General features: G+C 44.0%; 1 protein-coding gene and 1 non-coding gene across 3 annotated transcripts; both read right to left on the bottom strand.

The window, feature by feature from the left end:
• Positions 1 to 1,315: 1,315 nt before the first annotated feature.
• On the bottom strand, positions 1,316 to 15,949 carry stk25b (serine/threonine kinase 25b). 2 transcript variants are annotated; one of them, XM_029624142.2, is made up of 12 exons: positions 15,556 to 15,949; positions 11,122 to 11,352; positions 10,879 to 10,935; positions 10,516 to 10,624; positions 3,621 to 3,778; positions 3,075 to 3,260; positions 2,580 to 2,725; positions 2,272 to 2,377; positions 2,123 to 2,194; positions 1,866 to 2,002; positions 1,747 to 1,761; positions 1,316 to 1,643 (listed from the first exon to the last, which is right to left on the bottom strand). In XM_029624142.2, the coding sequence occupies exons 1-12, from the start codon at positions 15,583 to 15,585 to the stop codon at positions 1,604 to 1,606; spliced, it is 1,287 nt and encodes a 428-aa protein (XP_029480002.1). In that variant the 5' UTR covers positions 15,586 to 15,949; the 3' UTR covers positions 1,316 to 1,603. The 2 variants fall into 2 exon arrangements, with proteins under 2 accessions (XP_029480002.1, XP_029480003.1); XM_029624143.2 differs by lacking the exon at positions 1,747 to 1,761 and having other exon boundaries at positions 15,556 to 15,948.
• trnav-aac (transfer RNA valine (anticodon AAC)) lies at positions 10,330 to 10,402 on the bottom strand. Its single transcript has one exon. It is a non-coding gene; the product is annotated as a tRNA-Val (tRNA).
• Positions 15,950 to 16,250: the final 301 nt, after the last annotated feature.

Below are 16,250 nucleotides of genomic sequence, written 5' to 3' on the forward strand. Positions count from 1 at the left end.
TGAAATTGGGGAGGAAAAAAATACAAACACATTCATTTGCCCATCCATTTAGATTCATGAGTTCAGTGATCCTGTTCAGTTTGAAATACAACGTTCATCAATAGAGAACATGTATAAGAGCTCCTCACACTAATCCAAATGTATATATTATTTAAAGCTTAGTAGTTGGTATGCTGGCCAAAACAATACTAACCACAAGTTTGTTTCTAAAAAATGAATCCTTTCTCCCTTGATTGAGAATTACTGAGCTGAATGTTAAGGCAACAGATGACTGGAAGTGAAGGCAATATTTCATAGCACGTTCACCCATCAACTCTTTGTATATCAGTGGTTGACTTGACGTAGAAAGTAAAGGAAGCATTTTAAATGATTTAGAACTAAGCCTACACTATTCCCCCCCCCCCCCCCCCCCTTGTTTGTCTTTGTCTCCATGCTACAGCTACACGATTGAGAACGTGGTGCTGTTGATCACCGGTGTCCTGAAGCAGAGCTGGTGCCACCCACTGGGAATGTTTGATCAGATTGGCATGGCCCGCACCCCAACAGAGTTCTACTATGCCATCCTGGTGGACACGTCTGGGTCATCACTAGATGACAATAAGCATCTTCTGTAGGCATCAGCAGGCATTTGATGGGGGATGACAGTGACATATCTGATTTTACAGAATTTTAATGGAAATATCTAGGGCAAGCAGTATTTTTTTTCTCAAACATTTTGCCAAATGAGCTACTTTGACTATGGTCCTTTCACATCAGAGAATGTTCAAAAACCTGCCATTAATACTGTAACCCAGTGTACGTGTTTGTACAACCTAGTCAGAGGGGGTGGGGTTGAAAAAAAAGTATAAACTCCTAACACTAGCCTAGCTCCCATAGTGAAACGCTTGTAAAATGGTGATCGCTCTCAAGGAGTCTTCATACCTATGACCACCTGGCAACAGCGGAGCAGTGGGCCTGGCTCAGACTAAGGTCACCCGAGGCCCTGCCGCTCACTGCCAGTGTGAGGAACGCTGAGGAGCTTAAAAATGAACCAGACAGGTGGAAACATTGGAACTTGCCACCGATCAAACTGGGATGGTGGTTTTTATATTGAACAGAATGTTCAGAGAACTTGCTTCAGACCCAGATTGAATATGTATATCAAACACTTGCAATACTTGTGTGCTTGATCAAGCACAATGGAATAGTGCCAAAGGTGCACACCTGAATTATTTAAAATGTGTATTTTACCCAGGTGTTATTTGTTGAACTACATTGAATAGAAAACCTACAACACCCATGCATGTGATGCAACAGACAAGCTCACAAACCCATATACGTTTCCATAGACTTTATTTTAGGATTGTTTCTCTCTTGATCTAACAGGTATACACAGCACTCTTAATGTCATGGCTTTCTTTTTTATTAAATACTCTCCGTTCTATAAAGAAAAACTGTAAAAATATGTAATCATAACTAATTAAAAGTTCTCTGGGAGATTGGTCAGGTGGACTAGGGGGCAGAGGAGGGGTTTTTGTGGTCCATGGGGAGGGGGGGATGTTGGACGGTCTGAGGGGGAATAGAAGTAGACGGAAGGGGATTTGGAGTAGCAGCCAGCAGGGGTTCACCGCGAGGAGGGGGTGGTGTTACCATTGAGAGAGAACCTGATGAATAGAAGAGGGTAGATTTAAATGAGTGACTAGGTGACACAAGTGATAAGACTCCAATGAAATCGCACTCATCTGTGTCCTTATAGACATACCTCACCTTTTATTCTTTGTCCTTTCAGATCAGTGGGGTTAGTCACAAAGGACAAGAGATGAGAAAAGGATGTCACTGAAGTGTATTGGCATTGTGTGTGTGTGTGTGCTTGAAGCCAGACTCACCTGCAGACCCTCTCCATCATGTGTGTGACGAGACGGTCTGAAATGCCGGGACAGGACTCCTCGGCCAGGTTAAAGGCATTCTCCAGCTCTTCGATGGCCCCGACGCCACCTCCAGCAGCCCTCCGCTTCTCCTTTAACTGGACAGGACAAACAGGGATTAGTTCGATTTCAGCATAGATATAAATTTAATAGAAAAGGAAAATTGTATTGTCCACACAATGTGAACATTCTAATGAGTAGCTTCTGTAACTTGTTACCTCTTTGAAAATGGGAGTGACCAATGCCGACAGACACTGTGACTTGGGTTGGCGTTTCACTGAATCTGCAGACTAAAAAAAAGACAAATGACTTCAGTGTCCCAGCCCAAACCGTTTGTGTGTTTAAATGTGCACCAACATGATCTCACCTCTGTATCGGAGTGTGTGTATCCCTTCTGTAGTTTGTTCATGGAGCTGGGTCGGACTGTGGGGAAGGTCCACATCGGACTCTGGTTGTCGTCACCATCAGCATCCCTGTAAGAAGAAGAGAAGGAGACAGGTCTGTTTGAAATGTTTAATTCAGTACCATGTAAAATAGAGAACTGCATGTTATATATCTACAGCCAGTCAGAAATATTCAATATGTTGGTTAGGTTGTCTGTGTGTGTGTTTCAAAACTGCTTCATCCATTGTGCACTGTATATGTCTGCGCTTGTGGGTGTGTTAAGGGCCTCACATATCTGAGTCGTCTGAGCTGGACTCCTCCCCGTGGCCCTCGGACCTCCAGCGACGGTAGCGGTCGATGAGTTCCGACAGGTAGGCTGTCTTCTTGGTGTAGCGTGTAATGAACTTGTGCTTCACCAGCTCCTTGGCTGTTGGCCTCTATGGAGGGAAAGAGCGTAGTACAAAGACACGCATTCATTCCCATACTAAATATGACTGCTTTGAGCGCTTTAAAAATGAAGTTGGTATTTTTATGATACAACTCTAAATATAGGTGCACCAGCAGCACCATAGAGGTATTGTAAGTTTATTTCTATAAATAAAACAAACAGCGTAAGTACCCATGTTCTCTTTTATGGAAGGATGCCTACAAAGTCATGCTCATGATAGGTTGTCTACTGCTAGTCCCCTCAATCAGGTAGACTTCTCAGAGCCAGTTTCCCAGAACCCAGATTAAGCCTAGCACTCAACAGAAAATCATTGTCAAAGGAGTAATTAATTGACTCACAAAGCGCGGGTCTTTATTGAGGCAGGCCTCCACAAACTCTTTGAAGGGCTTGCTGTAGGATCCCTCCAGGGTGGGAGGGGTGTTCTTCGGAATGAGGAAGAGGACCCTCATGGGGTGCAGGTCTGAGTTGGGGGGCTCCCCTTTGGCCAGCTCAATGGCCGTGATGCCCAGGGACCAGATATCCGCCTAGGAGGAAGCCAGCCAAGTATACACAGATAAAAACACATGTGCTCACACACAGACACACTTGATATTTATGTGTACAGAATTCATAAGGGATGTGCTGAACATGTTTAAAGAGGCTGACATCAAAAACAAATAAGCAGCAGCAGGATTAATGTAAATTCCACCTCAATTCAGTCAATTAAGGAAGTGAAATGATCTTCCAATTCAAAAATAGAAAAATGTTAATTGACAATAAGAGGCTCTTCTCAGATTGGAGTTTCATTGAATATCCTGAACTAACAGAAATAAACCCTTCTGACAACCAACCCTACAGACTAGGACATATTTGAGCCAACTGCCAACTCCGTGGGGGCTGCTGACCTTAAAGTCGTACGCCGACTGTTTGATGACCTCGGGCGCCATCCAGAAGGGAGTGCCCACGAATGTGTTCCTCTTGATCTGGGTGTCGGTCAGCTGGCCCGCCACGCCAAAATCTGCCAGCTTCACGTCGCCTTGCTCTGACAGCAGCACATTGGCAGCTGCCACAGAGAGAGGGAGAAGGGGAGGGAGACCGCAAGGTTGGTGGTCAATATATAATAATAATAATAATAAATGCCTCTTAGAAGAAGCTTTTATCCAAAGTGACTTACAGTGAGAACTTACATTCAATAGATATCATCACAACACTTACATCATTCAAAAAGAAGATTGCAATTAATGTTCTCTGTGTTGATCTATTGGCCTACAGCTATTGCTTTGTAGAAATCAGTTTGTATGGATGATTCTCCTGCAAAATCTCCAGCCCCTGATGAATCAGAACATCTACTGTTTAAACACTGTAACGACATGTAATAACAAGATTGAACAATATACATGTTGTATATCAGTAACGTTAGATCACAACACTACCCAGTTAGCTAAAGAGCACCATTAATTAACAGTTAGCTAGTCGTTTCAGCAGCCCCAATCTAATAGTTTGTTGTACTTGCCCACAACACCCTTTATTTGTATTAGTAGTACCTATATCAGCCAATCACAGTTCGTCATTCCCGGTGAACCTGACTGATCTTCAGAGTTAGATCGAAGTCAGAAGCTCCTTGGACTGTGCCTCAACTTTATTGAATTTAACCTGCAGTTAGTGCATGCATCTAATTGTAAGTACTGTGACATGTCATTGCTTGCTAAGGCAGTTCAGTTATTTACCATGTTTATGGTAACATGTTTTCCTTTTCCATGTGCTTCATGCAATTGCTAGCTAGCTAAGCCAAGAGGTCAGCCAGTCATCTTAACATTAGCTTGTTAGTCTTGGTATAGCACATAAGTAACGCTATATCGTTTTAGGCATATTATTTTACTCATGTTGTCAGGTTAAAGTTATAGCCGTGTTTGTGGACATTTAGATTATTTTATGTAGCCTCATGTAATTATATCATGTAGCTACAATATGTAGGTACTGTATGTAGCCAAATGTTGTATATAGCCTAAAAGCCTGTCCCTTTCCACATGAAGCAGTTGGCCACTATTTCACGTTGGTTCTGGTCTCATGCAAGACCTTAGATACATTCCAGTCACGTTTACTTACCAGTAAATGGGTCTTTATTCTGTAAGTGTATTTGGCATTGCCCCTTGCATTATACCATGGCAGAGCAGTACCTTGTCATAATATATTCTGTATACCCCCACAGTCTACTCTATGGTATGTCATGTAAGCCAATACTAATGCTTATTTCTTTCCTTTCTATTCCTTCATCAGTGGTGGCTGGTGGCACTTTAAATGGGGAGGATGGACTCATAGTAATGGCTGGAACAGAATGAATGGAATGGTCTCAAAGACATCAAAGACCTGGTTTCCATGTGTTTGATACCATTCCATTAACGCCATTCCATTCATTATGAGCCGTCCTCCCCTCACCAGCATTTAATGGCTTCAATAAAAACCACTTTTACACACACTTACACAGTAGGCAGTCAAAACAAGGAGTGTGGTTAAACCCAGCATCTGTAATAAACCTGTTCTGAAGACATCTTGGACTGGACAGATCTGTGTCAGCTGAACCGCATATGCACTGGCACATATAGTTTTCTACTAAGGCCCAGTTCTACATGGTCTACCCAGATCAGTCTTTAGTATTTTTTTCAACTATTAAAGACATGCTCAGGTACTTTGCATTTTTTGTTTGGCTGGATGTGTGAACGTGTAGATCATACCTGCATAATATACACTACATAACCAGAAATATGTGGACACCTGTTTGTCAAACTTCTCATTCCATTTCATTAACATGCGCCCAACCAAGATTAGTCCGTCAGACTGCCAGATGGTGAAGTGCAATTCATCACTCCATTACACCAGTCTAGCCGACGCTTGGCATTGCGCAAGGTGATCTTAGGCTTGTGCGGATGCTCGGCCATGTAAACCCATTTCATGAAGCTCCCGACGAACAATTATTGTGCTGAAGTTGCTTCCAGAGGCAGTTTGTTACTCTGTAGTGAGTGTTGCAACCGAGGATAGACAATTTGTATGCGCTACGTGCTTCAGTGGCCCCGTTACGTGAGCTTGTGTGGCCTACCACTTTGCGGCCGAGCTGTTGTTGCTCCTAGACGTTTCCACTTCACAATAACAGCACCTAGAGTTGAAAATGTTTTGACTGACTGACTTGTTGGAAAGGTGGCATCCTATGACTGCCACTGAAAGTCACTAAGCTCTTCAGTAAGGCCAATTCTACTGCTAATGTTTGTCTATGGACATTGCATTGCTGTGTGCTCGATTTTATACACCGGTCAGCAACGGATGTGGTTGAAATAGCCAAATCCACTAATTTTAAGGGGTGTCCACATACCATGTAGTGTATGAGGAGAGTTACTGTCTTACCTCAATTAGCCACAAAATCCCAAGTTTGAAAGCGACTGTTTTCTGGAAGTTGTGCTGCGCAATTTTCCCTACATTCACCCCCACGTGAGCCAGCCCCCTAGCAATTTGAGTTTCAGCCAATGAGCTTCAGCCCCTTGCCATTTGAGTGACAGCTAGCACAATGCAAACACAGTAGAGAGAGCAATGACGTGGTGCACATTTGTGACGTAGTACGCAATCTTTGGGGATCACTTTTGGCTCGCGGGCGCTACTTTCAGAACTACTGGCTAAAATAGTACCGGAAAATCTCTTTAACAAAACTATAATGGGAGATTGGAATGAGAATTATTGTTACTGGCAGACCCATTTCTTGTGCACTTTACATAAACTCAACTGCAAGACTGAATATTTATCACTCTCAGAACCTAATGAATTCTTTGTGCTTTCGGAGTAGCAGGTTTATGAGTATCACATGCAGAATATTGCTTAGCCTATTACCATTTCATTGTTGCTGGTCATTTGAAGAAATGTCCAAAACTGTTCTACTTATTGTATATACTGTATAGGCCTACTGTATGTATGTGTGTTTATTTTCAGTCATCGGCCCATATCCATTTTTATCAAAACACTACTACAATATGGAAACTGAAGTGAACTGGCAGATAAAATGATCCCACATGATAAAGTATGTACCAGTATATCAAGTTATTGGATTTTGTCTACATATACACTGTGGCCAGTTTATTAGGTACACCACCCCGTTCATGAAAATGGATCGTTCCTACAGATAGTGAGTCACGTGGCCATGGTTTGCTATATAAACAGGCAGATGGGCATCGAGGCATTCAGTTACTGTTTGATTGAACGTTAGAGGGCAAAACGAGTGATCTAAGTGACTTTGAGCGTGGTATGATCATCAGTACCAGGCGGTTCCAGTATCTCAGAACCGGCCTCCTGGGGTTAACACGCACAACAGTGTCTAGGGTTTACAGAGAATGGTGAAACAAACAAAAAACACCCAGTCAGCGGCAGTCCTGTGGGTGATGAGAGGCCAAAGAAGAATGGCAAGAATCGTGCAACCTAACAGGCGGACCACAAACAGGCAAATAACGGTGCAGTACAACAGTGGTGTGCAGAACAGCATCTCAGAATGCACAACTCGTCGGTCCTTGTCATGGATGGGCTATTGCAGCAGACGACCACACCGGGTTCCACTCCTATCAGTTAAAAACAAGAAGAAGCGGCTCAAGTGGATGTGTGATCACCAACACTGGGCAATTGAGGAGTGGAAAAACATTGCCTGGTCCAACGAATCCTGGTTCCTGTTGCGTCATGCTGATGGCAGAGTCAGGATTTAGCGTAAGCAGCTTGAGTCCATGGCCCATCCTGCCTGGTGTCATGCTGATGGCAGAGTCAGGATTTAGCGTAAGCAGCTTGAGTCCATGGCCCATTCTGCCTGGTGTCAACATTACAGACTGGTGGCAGTGGTGTAAAGGTGTGGGGAATGTTTTCCTGTCACACTTTAGGCCCCTTGATACCACACGTTGTAGAATCTATGACCCCAAGAAGTCAGGATGTTTTGGAGGCAAAGGGGTTTCCCACCCGGTACTAAATGGGTGTATCTAGTAAACTGGCACTTGAGTGTAACATATCGGAGTGGCTGCGGAAACTACTTTTTTACCCTGATTGAAGGTCCGAACTTTTGCTCGTGTGCATTTCACGTTCTGCGCATGTGTTTCTTTACCTCTACTTTCCGCACACATTTGGTCTCTCCCTTCACATTTTTCTGTTAATCGCAAATTATAATTCTTCAAGTTTTACCGGTGAAACGTCCATCCGCTACTAACCAGTTGATCTCAATCAGTTTAATGGGGATACTTAGATCTTCTTGAGTAACACAGTGTTGTTTCAAAGTAGCCTAAAGTGTTGTTTTGAATTATGTACAGTGAGCGAATTTCAAAGCAGATGGTGTAGCATTATGCCTCGTGGCGCGCTGTTCAGTTTTGGCCACGAGAGAAAGATGTGGTGGTGTTTTTGTCTTACAGTAATGTAAGAAGAATTAGGTTGTGTTATGTATAATACTATCATTATGTGATCTTGCAGACATTGATTCAGCTTTCGCCAGAGTAGCCTGGATCCCTATACCAGTCTGCTGTTCCCACATGCTCCAAGAGGGCCACCATTGTTCCTGTTCCCAAGAAAGCTAAGGTAACTGAGCTAAACGACTACCGCCCCGTAGCACTCACTTCCGTCATCATGAAGTGCTTTGAGAGACCAGTCAAGGACCATATCACCTCCACCCTAGACCCACTCCAATTTGCTTACCGCCCAAATAGGTCCACAGACGATGCAATCTCAACCACACTGCACACTGCCCTAACCCACCTGGACAAGAGGTATACCTATGTGAGAATGCTGTTCATCGACTACAGCTCGGCATTCAACACCATAGTACCCTCCAAGCTCGTCATCAAGCTCGAGACCCTGGGTCTCGACCCCGCCCTGTGCGACTGGGTACTGGACTTCCTGACGGGCCGCCCCCAGGTGGTGAGGGTAGGCAACAACATCTCCTCCCCGCTGATCCTCAACACGGGGGCCCCACAAGGGTGCGTTCTGAGCCCTCTCCTGTACTCCCTGTTCACCCACGACTGCGTGGCCACGCACGCCTCCAACTCAATCATCAAGTTTGCGGACGACACAACAGTGGTAGGCTTGATTACCAACAACGACGAGACGGCCTACAGGGAGGAGGTGAGGGCCCTCGGAGTGTGGTGTCAGGAAAATAACCTCACACTCAACGTCAACAAAACTAAGGAGATGATTGTGAACTTCAGGAAACAGCAGAGGGAACACCCCCCTATCCACATCGATGGAACAGTAGTGGAGAGGGTAGCAAGTTTTAAGTTCCTCGGCATACACATCACAGACAAACTGAATTGGTCCACTCACACTGACAGCGTCGTGAAGAAGCCGCAGCAGCGCCTCTTCAACCTCAGGAGGCTGAAGAAATTCGGCTTGTCACCAAAAGCACTCACAAACTTCTACAGATGCACAATCGAGAGCATCCTGGCGGGCTGTATCACCACCTGGTACGGCAACTGCTCCGCCTCAACCGTAAGGCTCTCCAGAGGGTAGTGAGGTCTGCACAACGCATCACCGGGGCAAACTACCTGCCCTCCAGGACACCTACACCACCCGATGTTACAGGAAGGCCATAAAGATCATCAAGGACATCAACCACCCGAACCACTGCCTGTTCACCCCGCTATCATCCAGAAGGCGAGGTCAGTACAGGTGCATCAAAGCTGGGACCGAGAGACTGAAAAACAGCTTCTATCTCAAGGCCATCAGACTGTTAAACAGCCACCACTAACATTGAGTGGCTGTTGCCAACACACTGTCATTGACACTGACCCAACTCCAGCCACTTTAATAATGGGAATTGATGGGAAATGATGTAAATATATCACTAGCCACTTTAAACAATGCTACCTTATATAATGTTACTTACCCTACATTATTCATCTCATATGCATACGTATATACTGTACTCTACATCATCGACTGCATCCTTATGTAATACATGTATCACTAGCCACTTTAACTATGCCACTTTGTTTACATACTCATCTCATATGTATATACTGTACTCGATACCATCTACTGTATGCTGCTCTGTACCATCACTCATTCATATATCCTTATGTACATATTCTTTATCCCCTTACACTGTGTATAAGAGAGTAGTTTTGGAATTGTTAGTTAGATTACTTGTTGGTTATCACTGCATTGTCGGAACTAGAATCACAAGCATTTCGCTACACTCGCATTAACATCTGCTAACCATGTGTATGTGACAAATAAAATTTGATTTGATTTGAGTGTATTCATTAGTCGTATTCTGTTGCAAAACATATTGCAATGGAAACTGCTTACCGTTTACTCTAGGAAGCAAACAGAGCAAACAAAACGGGGAGGGATCTACATGAATTTGTCCAATAGAAACTCTTGTTTTCGTTGTAAAATGTTTTCTGTTTGGAGTAAATGGTTTCCGTTACAAAACGTTTCGCAACGTCAGCGTTTTTCAATAGAATCTGACTAATGAATACACCCCTGTTCTCTACAAGTAGAGCAGAGACTGTGCGTCAAGTAGATAAAACACGTGCAGACACTGAGACCTTTAGTTCGGGGGAACGAAAAGTCGGTTCCGCAGCAGCTGCTATTTACTTTTTGAAAATATGTTTACACCCGGTTTTGAACCGGGGACCTTTTGCGTGTTAGGCGAACGTGATAACCACGACACTACGTAAACCGCCAGGAGAGTGCAGGCTCAGGGTATCATTTCGATGGTTGGGGGATTCTGTTATTGAGTGCTGTCCTGTTGCATAGACAGATTGATAGAGGACCAAAGAGAGCAGCCTGAACCTTTGATATCTCTGTGGATCTTCCTCTCAGAGTGCAGGTACTCCAGTCCCTTCAGTATTTCCCTCAGTATGGTGGCGATATAGGTCTCTTCTAGAGGCCCAGGACGTAGCTGAAGAGAGAGAAATAATGGGGGAGGGACAGAGAGAGAGAGAGAAAGGGAGAGTTTCTTGCTGAGAGCCTATTTAGATTATTGCTAAATATGTGTGCTGTGTACATCCTCCAACTCATGCATTTGTATTGTAAGTTAGAATTTATTAATCAGACATCTAAGTCAGCATTTATGAATCAAACAATTGGCATTGATTCAATTAAATACAATTGTACTTATCCCCTCAGGGGCCATTAGGAAAGGCATTGTCTTACCAGGTCCAGAGCTGATCCCCCACCCAAATACTCCATGATGATCCACAGCTTAGTGCCCTGGAGAAACAGAGACCGAGACGTTTTCAATGCTAAGGCTTGCTGTGAGATTTGACCTGAACATAGGCAGAAGTCTCAGAGTGTGTGAGTTTGTGTGCGTGTGTATATATTGGTGTATATTATTGTATGTATGTCTGTGTGTGTGTCTCTCTTTCAGTCTCTGTCTATCTATGCATTTAGCTTTACCTTCAGGTAGGAGCCATAGTACTTGGTGACAAAGGGGCTGTCACACTGACTCAGTACAGTGATCTCCTGCTGTATGTCTTCGATCTCGTCCTCGGCTTCCTCCAGGTCAATGATCTTGATGGCCACTACCTCTTTGGTGCGGTTGTTGATGCCCTTGTAGACCTCTCCAAAGGAGCCCTTCCCAATGCGCTCCTGCTTGGTGAAGTATTCCTCAGGATCCAGCCTGGAATTCTGCTCCACAGGAAAGCAGTGACAACATAGAAGGACTTAGTAAGCTTTTTTAAAATTATTATTTTATGGGGCAGATCAGCTTTAATATTGCAGAGAGATTGTAGCTTCCATCAATGTAATTGTCTGCATCACTTCCAATCCCCCATATACTTGTATGCAAATATATATATATAAACTTAGCAAAAAAAGAAATGTCCCTTTTTCAGGACCCTGTCTTTCAAAGATAATTCATAAAAATCCAAATAACTTCACAGATCTTCATTGTAAAGGGGTTAAACAATATTTCCCATGCTTGTCCAATGAACCATAAACTATTAATAAACATGCACCTGTGGAACGGTCGTTAAGACACTAACAGCTTACAGACGGTAGGCAATTAAGGTCAGTTATGAAAACTTATGACACTAAAGAAGCCTTTCTACTGATTCTGAAAAACACCAAAAGAAAGATGCCCAGGGTCCCTGCTCATCTGCGTGAACGTGCCTTAGGCATGCTGCAAGGAGGCATGAGGACTACAGATGTGGCCAGGGAAATAAATTGCAATGTCCGTACTGTGAGACGCCAAAGACAGAGCTACAGGGAGACAGGACGGACAGATGATCTTCCTCGCAGTGGCAGACCACGTGTAACAACACCTGCAGGACAGGTACAGGATGGCAACAACTGCCAGAGTTACACCAGGAACGCACAATCCCTCCATCAGTGCTCAGACTGTCTGCAATAGGCTGAGAGAGGCTGGACTGAGGGTTTGTAAGCCTGTTGTAAAGGCAGGTCCTCACCAGACATCACCGGCAACAACGTCGCCTATGGGCACAAACCCATCGTCGCTGGACCAGACAGGACTGTCAAAAAGTGCTCTTCACTGACGAGTCGCGGTTTTGTCTCACCAGGGGTGATGGTCGGATTCGCGTTTATCGTCGAAGGAATGAGCGTCACACCGAGGCCTGTACTCTGGAGAGGGATCGATTTGGAGGTGGAGGGTCCGTCATGGTCTGGGGCGGTGTGTCACAGCATCATCGGACTGAGCTTGTTGTCATTGCAGGCAATCTCAATGCTGTGCGTTACAGGGAAGACATCCTCCTCCCTCATGTGGTACCCTTCTTGCAGGCTCATCCTGACATGACCCTCCAGCATGACAATGCCACCAGCCATACTGCTCGTCCTGTGCGTGATTTCCTGCAAGACAGGAATGTCAGTGTTCTGCCATGGCCAGCGAAGAGCCCGGATCTCAATCCCATTGAGCACTTCTGGGACCTGTTGGATCGAAGGGTGAGGTTAGGGCCATTCCCCCCAGAAATGTCCGGGAACTGCAGGTGCCTTGGTGGAAGAGTGGGGTACCATCTCACAGCAAGAACTGGCAAATCTGGTGCAGTTCATGGAGGGGAGATGCACTGCAGTACTTAATGCAGCTGGTGGCCACACCAGATACTGACTGTTACTTTGGATTTTCACTCCCCCCCCTTTGTTCAGGGACATATTATTATATTTCTATTAGCCACATGTCTGTGGAACTTGTTCAGTTTATGTCTCAGTTGTTGAATTTTGTTATGTTCATACAAATATTTACACATGTTAAATTTGCTGAAAATAAACGCAGTTGACAGTGAGAGGACGTTTCTTTTTTTGCTGAGTGTATATACACATACATACAGTGGGGAGAACAAGTATTTGATACACTGCCGATTTTGCAGGTTTTCCTACTTACAAAGCATGTAGAGGTCTGTAATTTTTGTCATATGTACACTTCAACTGTGAGAGACAGAATCTAAAACAAAAATCCAGAAAATCACATTGTATGATTTTTAAGTAATTAATTTGCATTTTATTGCATGACATAAGTATTTGATCACCTACCAACCAGTAAAAATTCCAGCCCTCACAGACCTGTTAGTTTTTCTTTAAGAAGCCCTCCTGTTCTCCACTCATTACCTGTATTAACTGCACCTGTTTGAACTCGTTACCTGTATAAAAGACACCTGTCCACACACTCAATCGAACAGACTCCAACCTCTCCACAATGGCCAAGACCAGAGAGCTGTGTAAGGACATCAGGGATAAAATTGTAGACCTGCACAAGGCTGGGATGGGCTACAGGACAATAGGCAAGCAGCTTGTTGAGAAGGCAACAACTGTTGGTGCAATTATTAGAAAATGGAAGAAGTTCAAGATGACGGTCAATCACCCTCTGTCTGGGGCTCCATGCAAGATCTCACCTTGTGGGGCATCAATGATCATGAGGAAGGTGAGGGATCAGCCCAGAACTACACGGCAGGACCTGGTCAATGACCTGAAGAGAGCTGGGACCACAGTCTCAAAGAAAACCATTAGTAACACACTACGCCATCATGGATTTAAAATCCTGCAGCGCACGCAAGGTCCCCCTGCTCAAGCCAGCGCATGTCCAGGCCCGTCTGAAGTTTGCCTATGACCATCTGGATGATCCAGAGGAGGAATGGGAGAAGGTCATGTGGTCTGATGAGACAAAAATTTAGCTTTTTGGTCTAAACTCCACTTGCATGTTTGGAGGAAGAAGAAGGATGAGTACAACCCCAAGAACACCATGCCAACAGTGAAGCATGGAGGTGGAAACAATTCTTTGGGGATGCTTTTCTGCAAAGGGGACAGGATGACTGCACCGTATTGAGGGGAGGATGGATGGGGCCATGTATCGCGAGATCTTGGCCAACAACCTCCTTCCCTCAGTAAGAGCATTGAAGATGGGTCGTGGCTGGGTCTTCCAGCATGACAACAACCTGAAACACACAGCCAAGGCAACTAAGTAGTGGCTCCGTAAGAAGCATCTCAAGGTCCTGGAGTGGCCTAGCCAGTCTCCAGACCTGAACCCAATAGAAAATCTTTGGAGGGAGCTGAAAGTCCGTATTGCCCAGCAACAGCCCCGAAACCTGAAGGATCTGGAGGAGCGGGCCAAAATCCCTGCTGCAGTGTGTGCAAACCTGGTCAAGAACTACAGGAAACGTATGATCTCTGTAATTGCAAACAAAGGTTTCTGTACCAAATATTAAGTTATGCTTTTCTGATGTATCAAATAAATATGTTATGCAATAAAATGCAAATTAATTACCTAAAAATCATACAATGTGATTTTCTGGATTTTTGTTTTAGACTCCGTCTCTCACAGTTGAAGTGTACCAATGATAAAAATTACAGACCTCTACATGCTTTGTAAGTAGGAAACACTGCCGATTTTGCAGGTTATCAAATACTTGTTCTCCCCACTGTACATGCATACACAGTACCAGTCAAAAGTTTGGACAAATGGTGGCTACTTTGAAGAATATAAAATATATTTAGATTTAACACTTTTTTGGTTACTACATGATTCCATATGTGTTATTTCATAGTTTGTCTTCACTATTATTCTACAATGTAAAAAAAAAATATATTTGGGAGATGATTTCCATTTCAATAACTGAAAGTTGAGGTTGTAATCTGAATAAAAGGAAAAAGGCCATTTATCATCGAGTGAGACATTCTTATTAATTTACTAGAGAACCCGTTTGGATTTAAGTATAACTTTTGTTTCGCTGAAGCCTTTGGTGAGAGGTGTAATTAATGATATAATCATTTCTGCTCTCCGAATTCATATTCATTATATAAATAGGCCCTTTTAATTTTGTCTGGTTCCCATTCCAAATAAAATGGAATATTCCCAATGTGCTCCTGCTTGGTGAAGTATTCCTCAGGATCCAGCCTGGAATTCTGCTCCACAGGAAAGCAGTGACAACATAGGACTTAGTAAAAGGCACAAATACAGGCTTTATTAGCTCGTAAACTGGATCTGTCAAGACATTTGGCCATTCTGGTTTTGGATGATCTATTTGGAAGAGGTTATTACAGTTTAGAAAGGTCATTTGATCATATGTTGTCCAAATAGGCTACAATATAAATCGTGCAAATAACCGACAATGTTATTGGTTAGCTGGTTTACTTGATGGGGATTAGGAGGATGTGTGTTGTTGACAGAGACAAGATTAAACATTGGAGGCTGAATGGATTTCGGATGGGTGTGTACATCTCCGCTATCTTCGAAATCTCCAGTCGTCTGTGTCAGTGTGTAATGATTTAGTTAGGCGCCCCCACCCACCCACCTAAACCCGCCCATCTATTAATCGAATGCCTCGCAGTCATCGGGGTTCGCCTTGGCTAAACGGGGTGACAGTCCCTACAGATTAGGCTACCTACCTGGTTCTGCATGTCGCGTAGGTGCGCCATCCGCTCGGCAGGTTTGACAGGAAAAGGGCAGCCGCAGCCCTTTCTGCCTGAAAGACGGAGTTGTCAAAATTCCTCTATCTTATTTTCCCTCCTCTCGAACCCCTTCCGTTAGCAGGCTAGCTAACCAAATAGCTAAACACCCAAGCTATCGTGCTGTCACTCCGCAGTGTTTTCGGCCTCGAATCCCCCGACGGCGGGCTTTACAGCCCGGCCAAAATGCAAAGCTATGTATCGTGTAACTCCATGTATACGAGTGGCATTGAACAGGAACAAAATGTTTCCGTATATTAATATTTAATTCATATCAAAGAACACTCAGCCTGTTCTTTATTTGTGGCTTGAGGAGGACAAAATAATGGGTTGAACAGCGCATGCGCACTTGCGTCTTTCAAGGAGTGCAGGGTTGTGGGAGTTGTATTTCAACGCGCAGTCGCGTCAGACACAAAGTACATTTTATCCACAGTTCATCGTATCATACACATACACTGTTGCCATTTATCTCCAATTGTAGCAGATTGTTACATAAACAACTATATCATGCAACGCAGTAAATATGTAACTCCAAGGGGGTTTTGTTTCAAACTGAATAATTCTGTATATCCCAAAGGGGAATTATTATTAAATGGTTATTACGTAATGTGATTGAAGAAATGTCCAAGTCCATT

Source organism: Oncorhynchus nerka, linkage group LG20 (assembly GCF_034236695.1).
Source record: "Oncorhynchus nerka isolate Pitt River linkage group LG20, Oner_Uvic_2.0, whole genome shotgun sequence".
NCBI classification, from domain to species: Eukaryota; Metazoa; Chordata; class Actinopteri; order Salmoniformes; family Salmonidae; genus Oncorhynchus; species Oncorhynchus nerka.

Bases quoted from the DNA above. Each gene is read 5' to 3' on its own strand.
- stk25b (XM_029624142.2), bottom strand. From the start codon at position 15,585: ATGGCGCACCTACGCGACATGCAGAACCAG. The intron at 2,195-2,271 runs GTGAGATCATGT...TCTTTTTTTTAG, and splicing joins ACACACACTCCGATACAGAG to TCTGCAGATTCAGTGAAACG. The intron at 2,003-2,122 runs GTAACAAGTTAC...TGTCCTGTCCAG, and splicing joins TCACTCCCATTTTCAAAGAG to TTAAAGGAGAAGCGGAGGGC.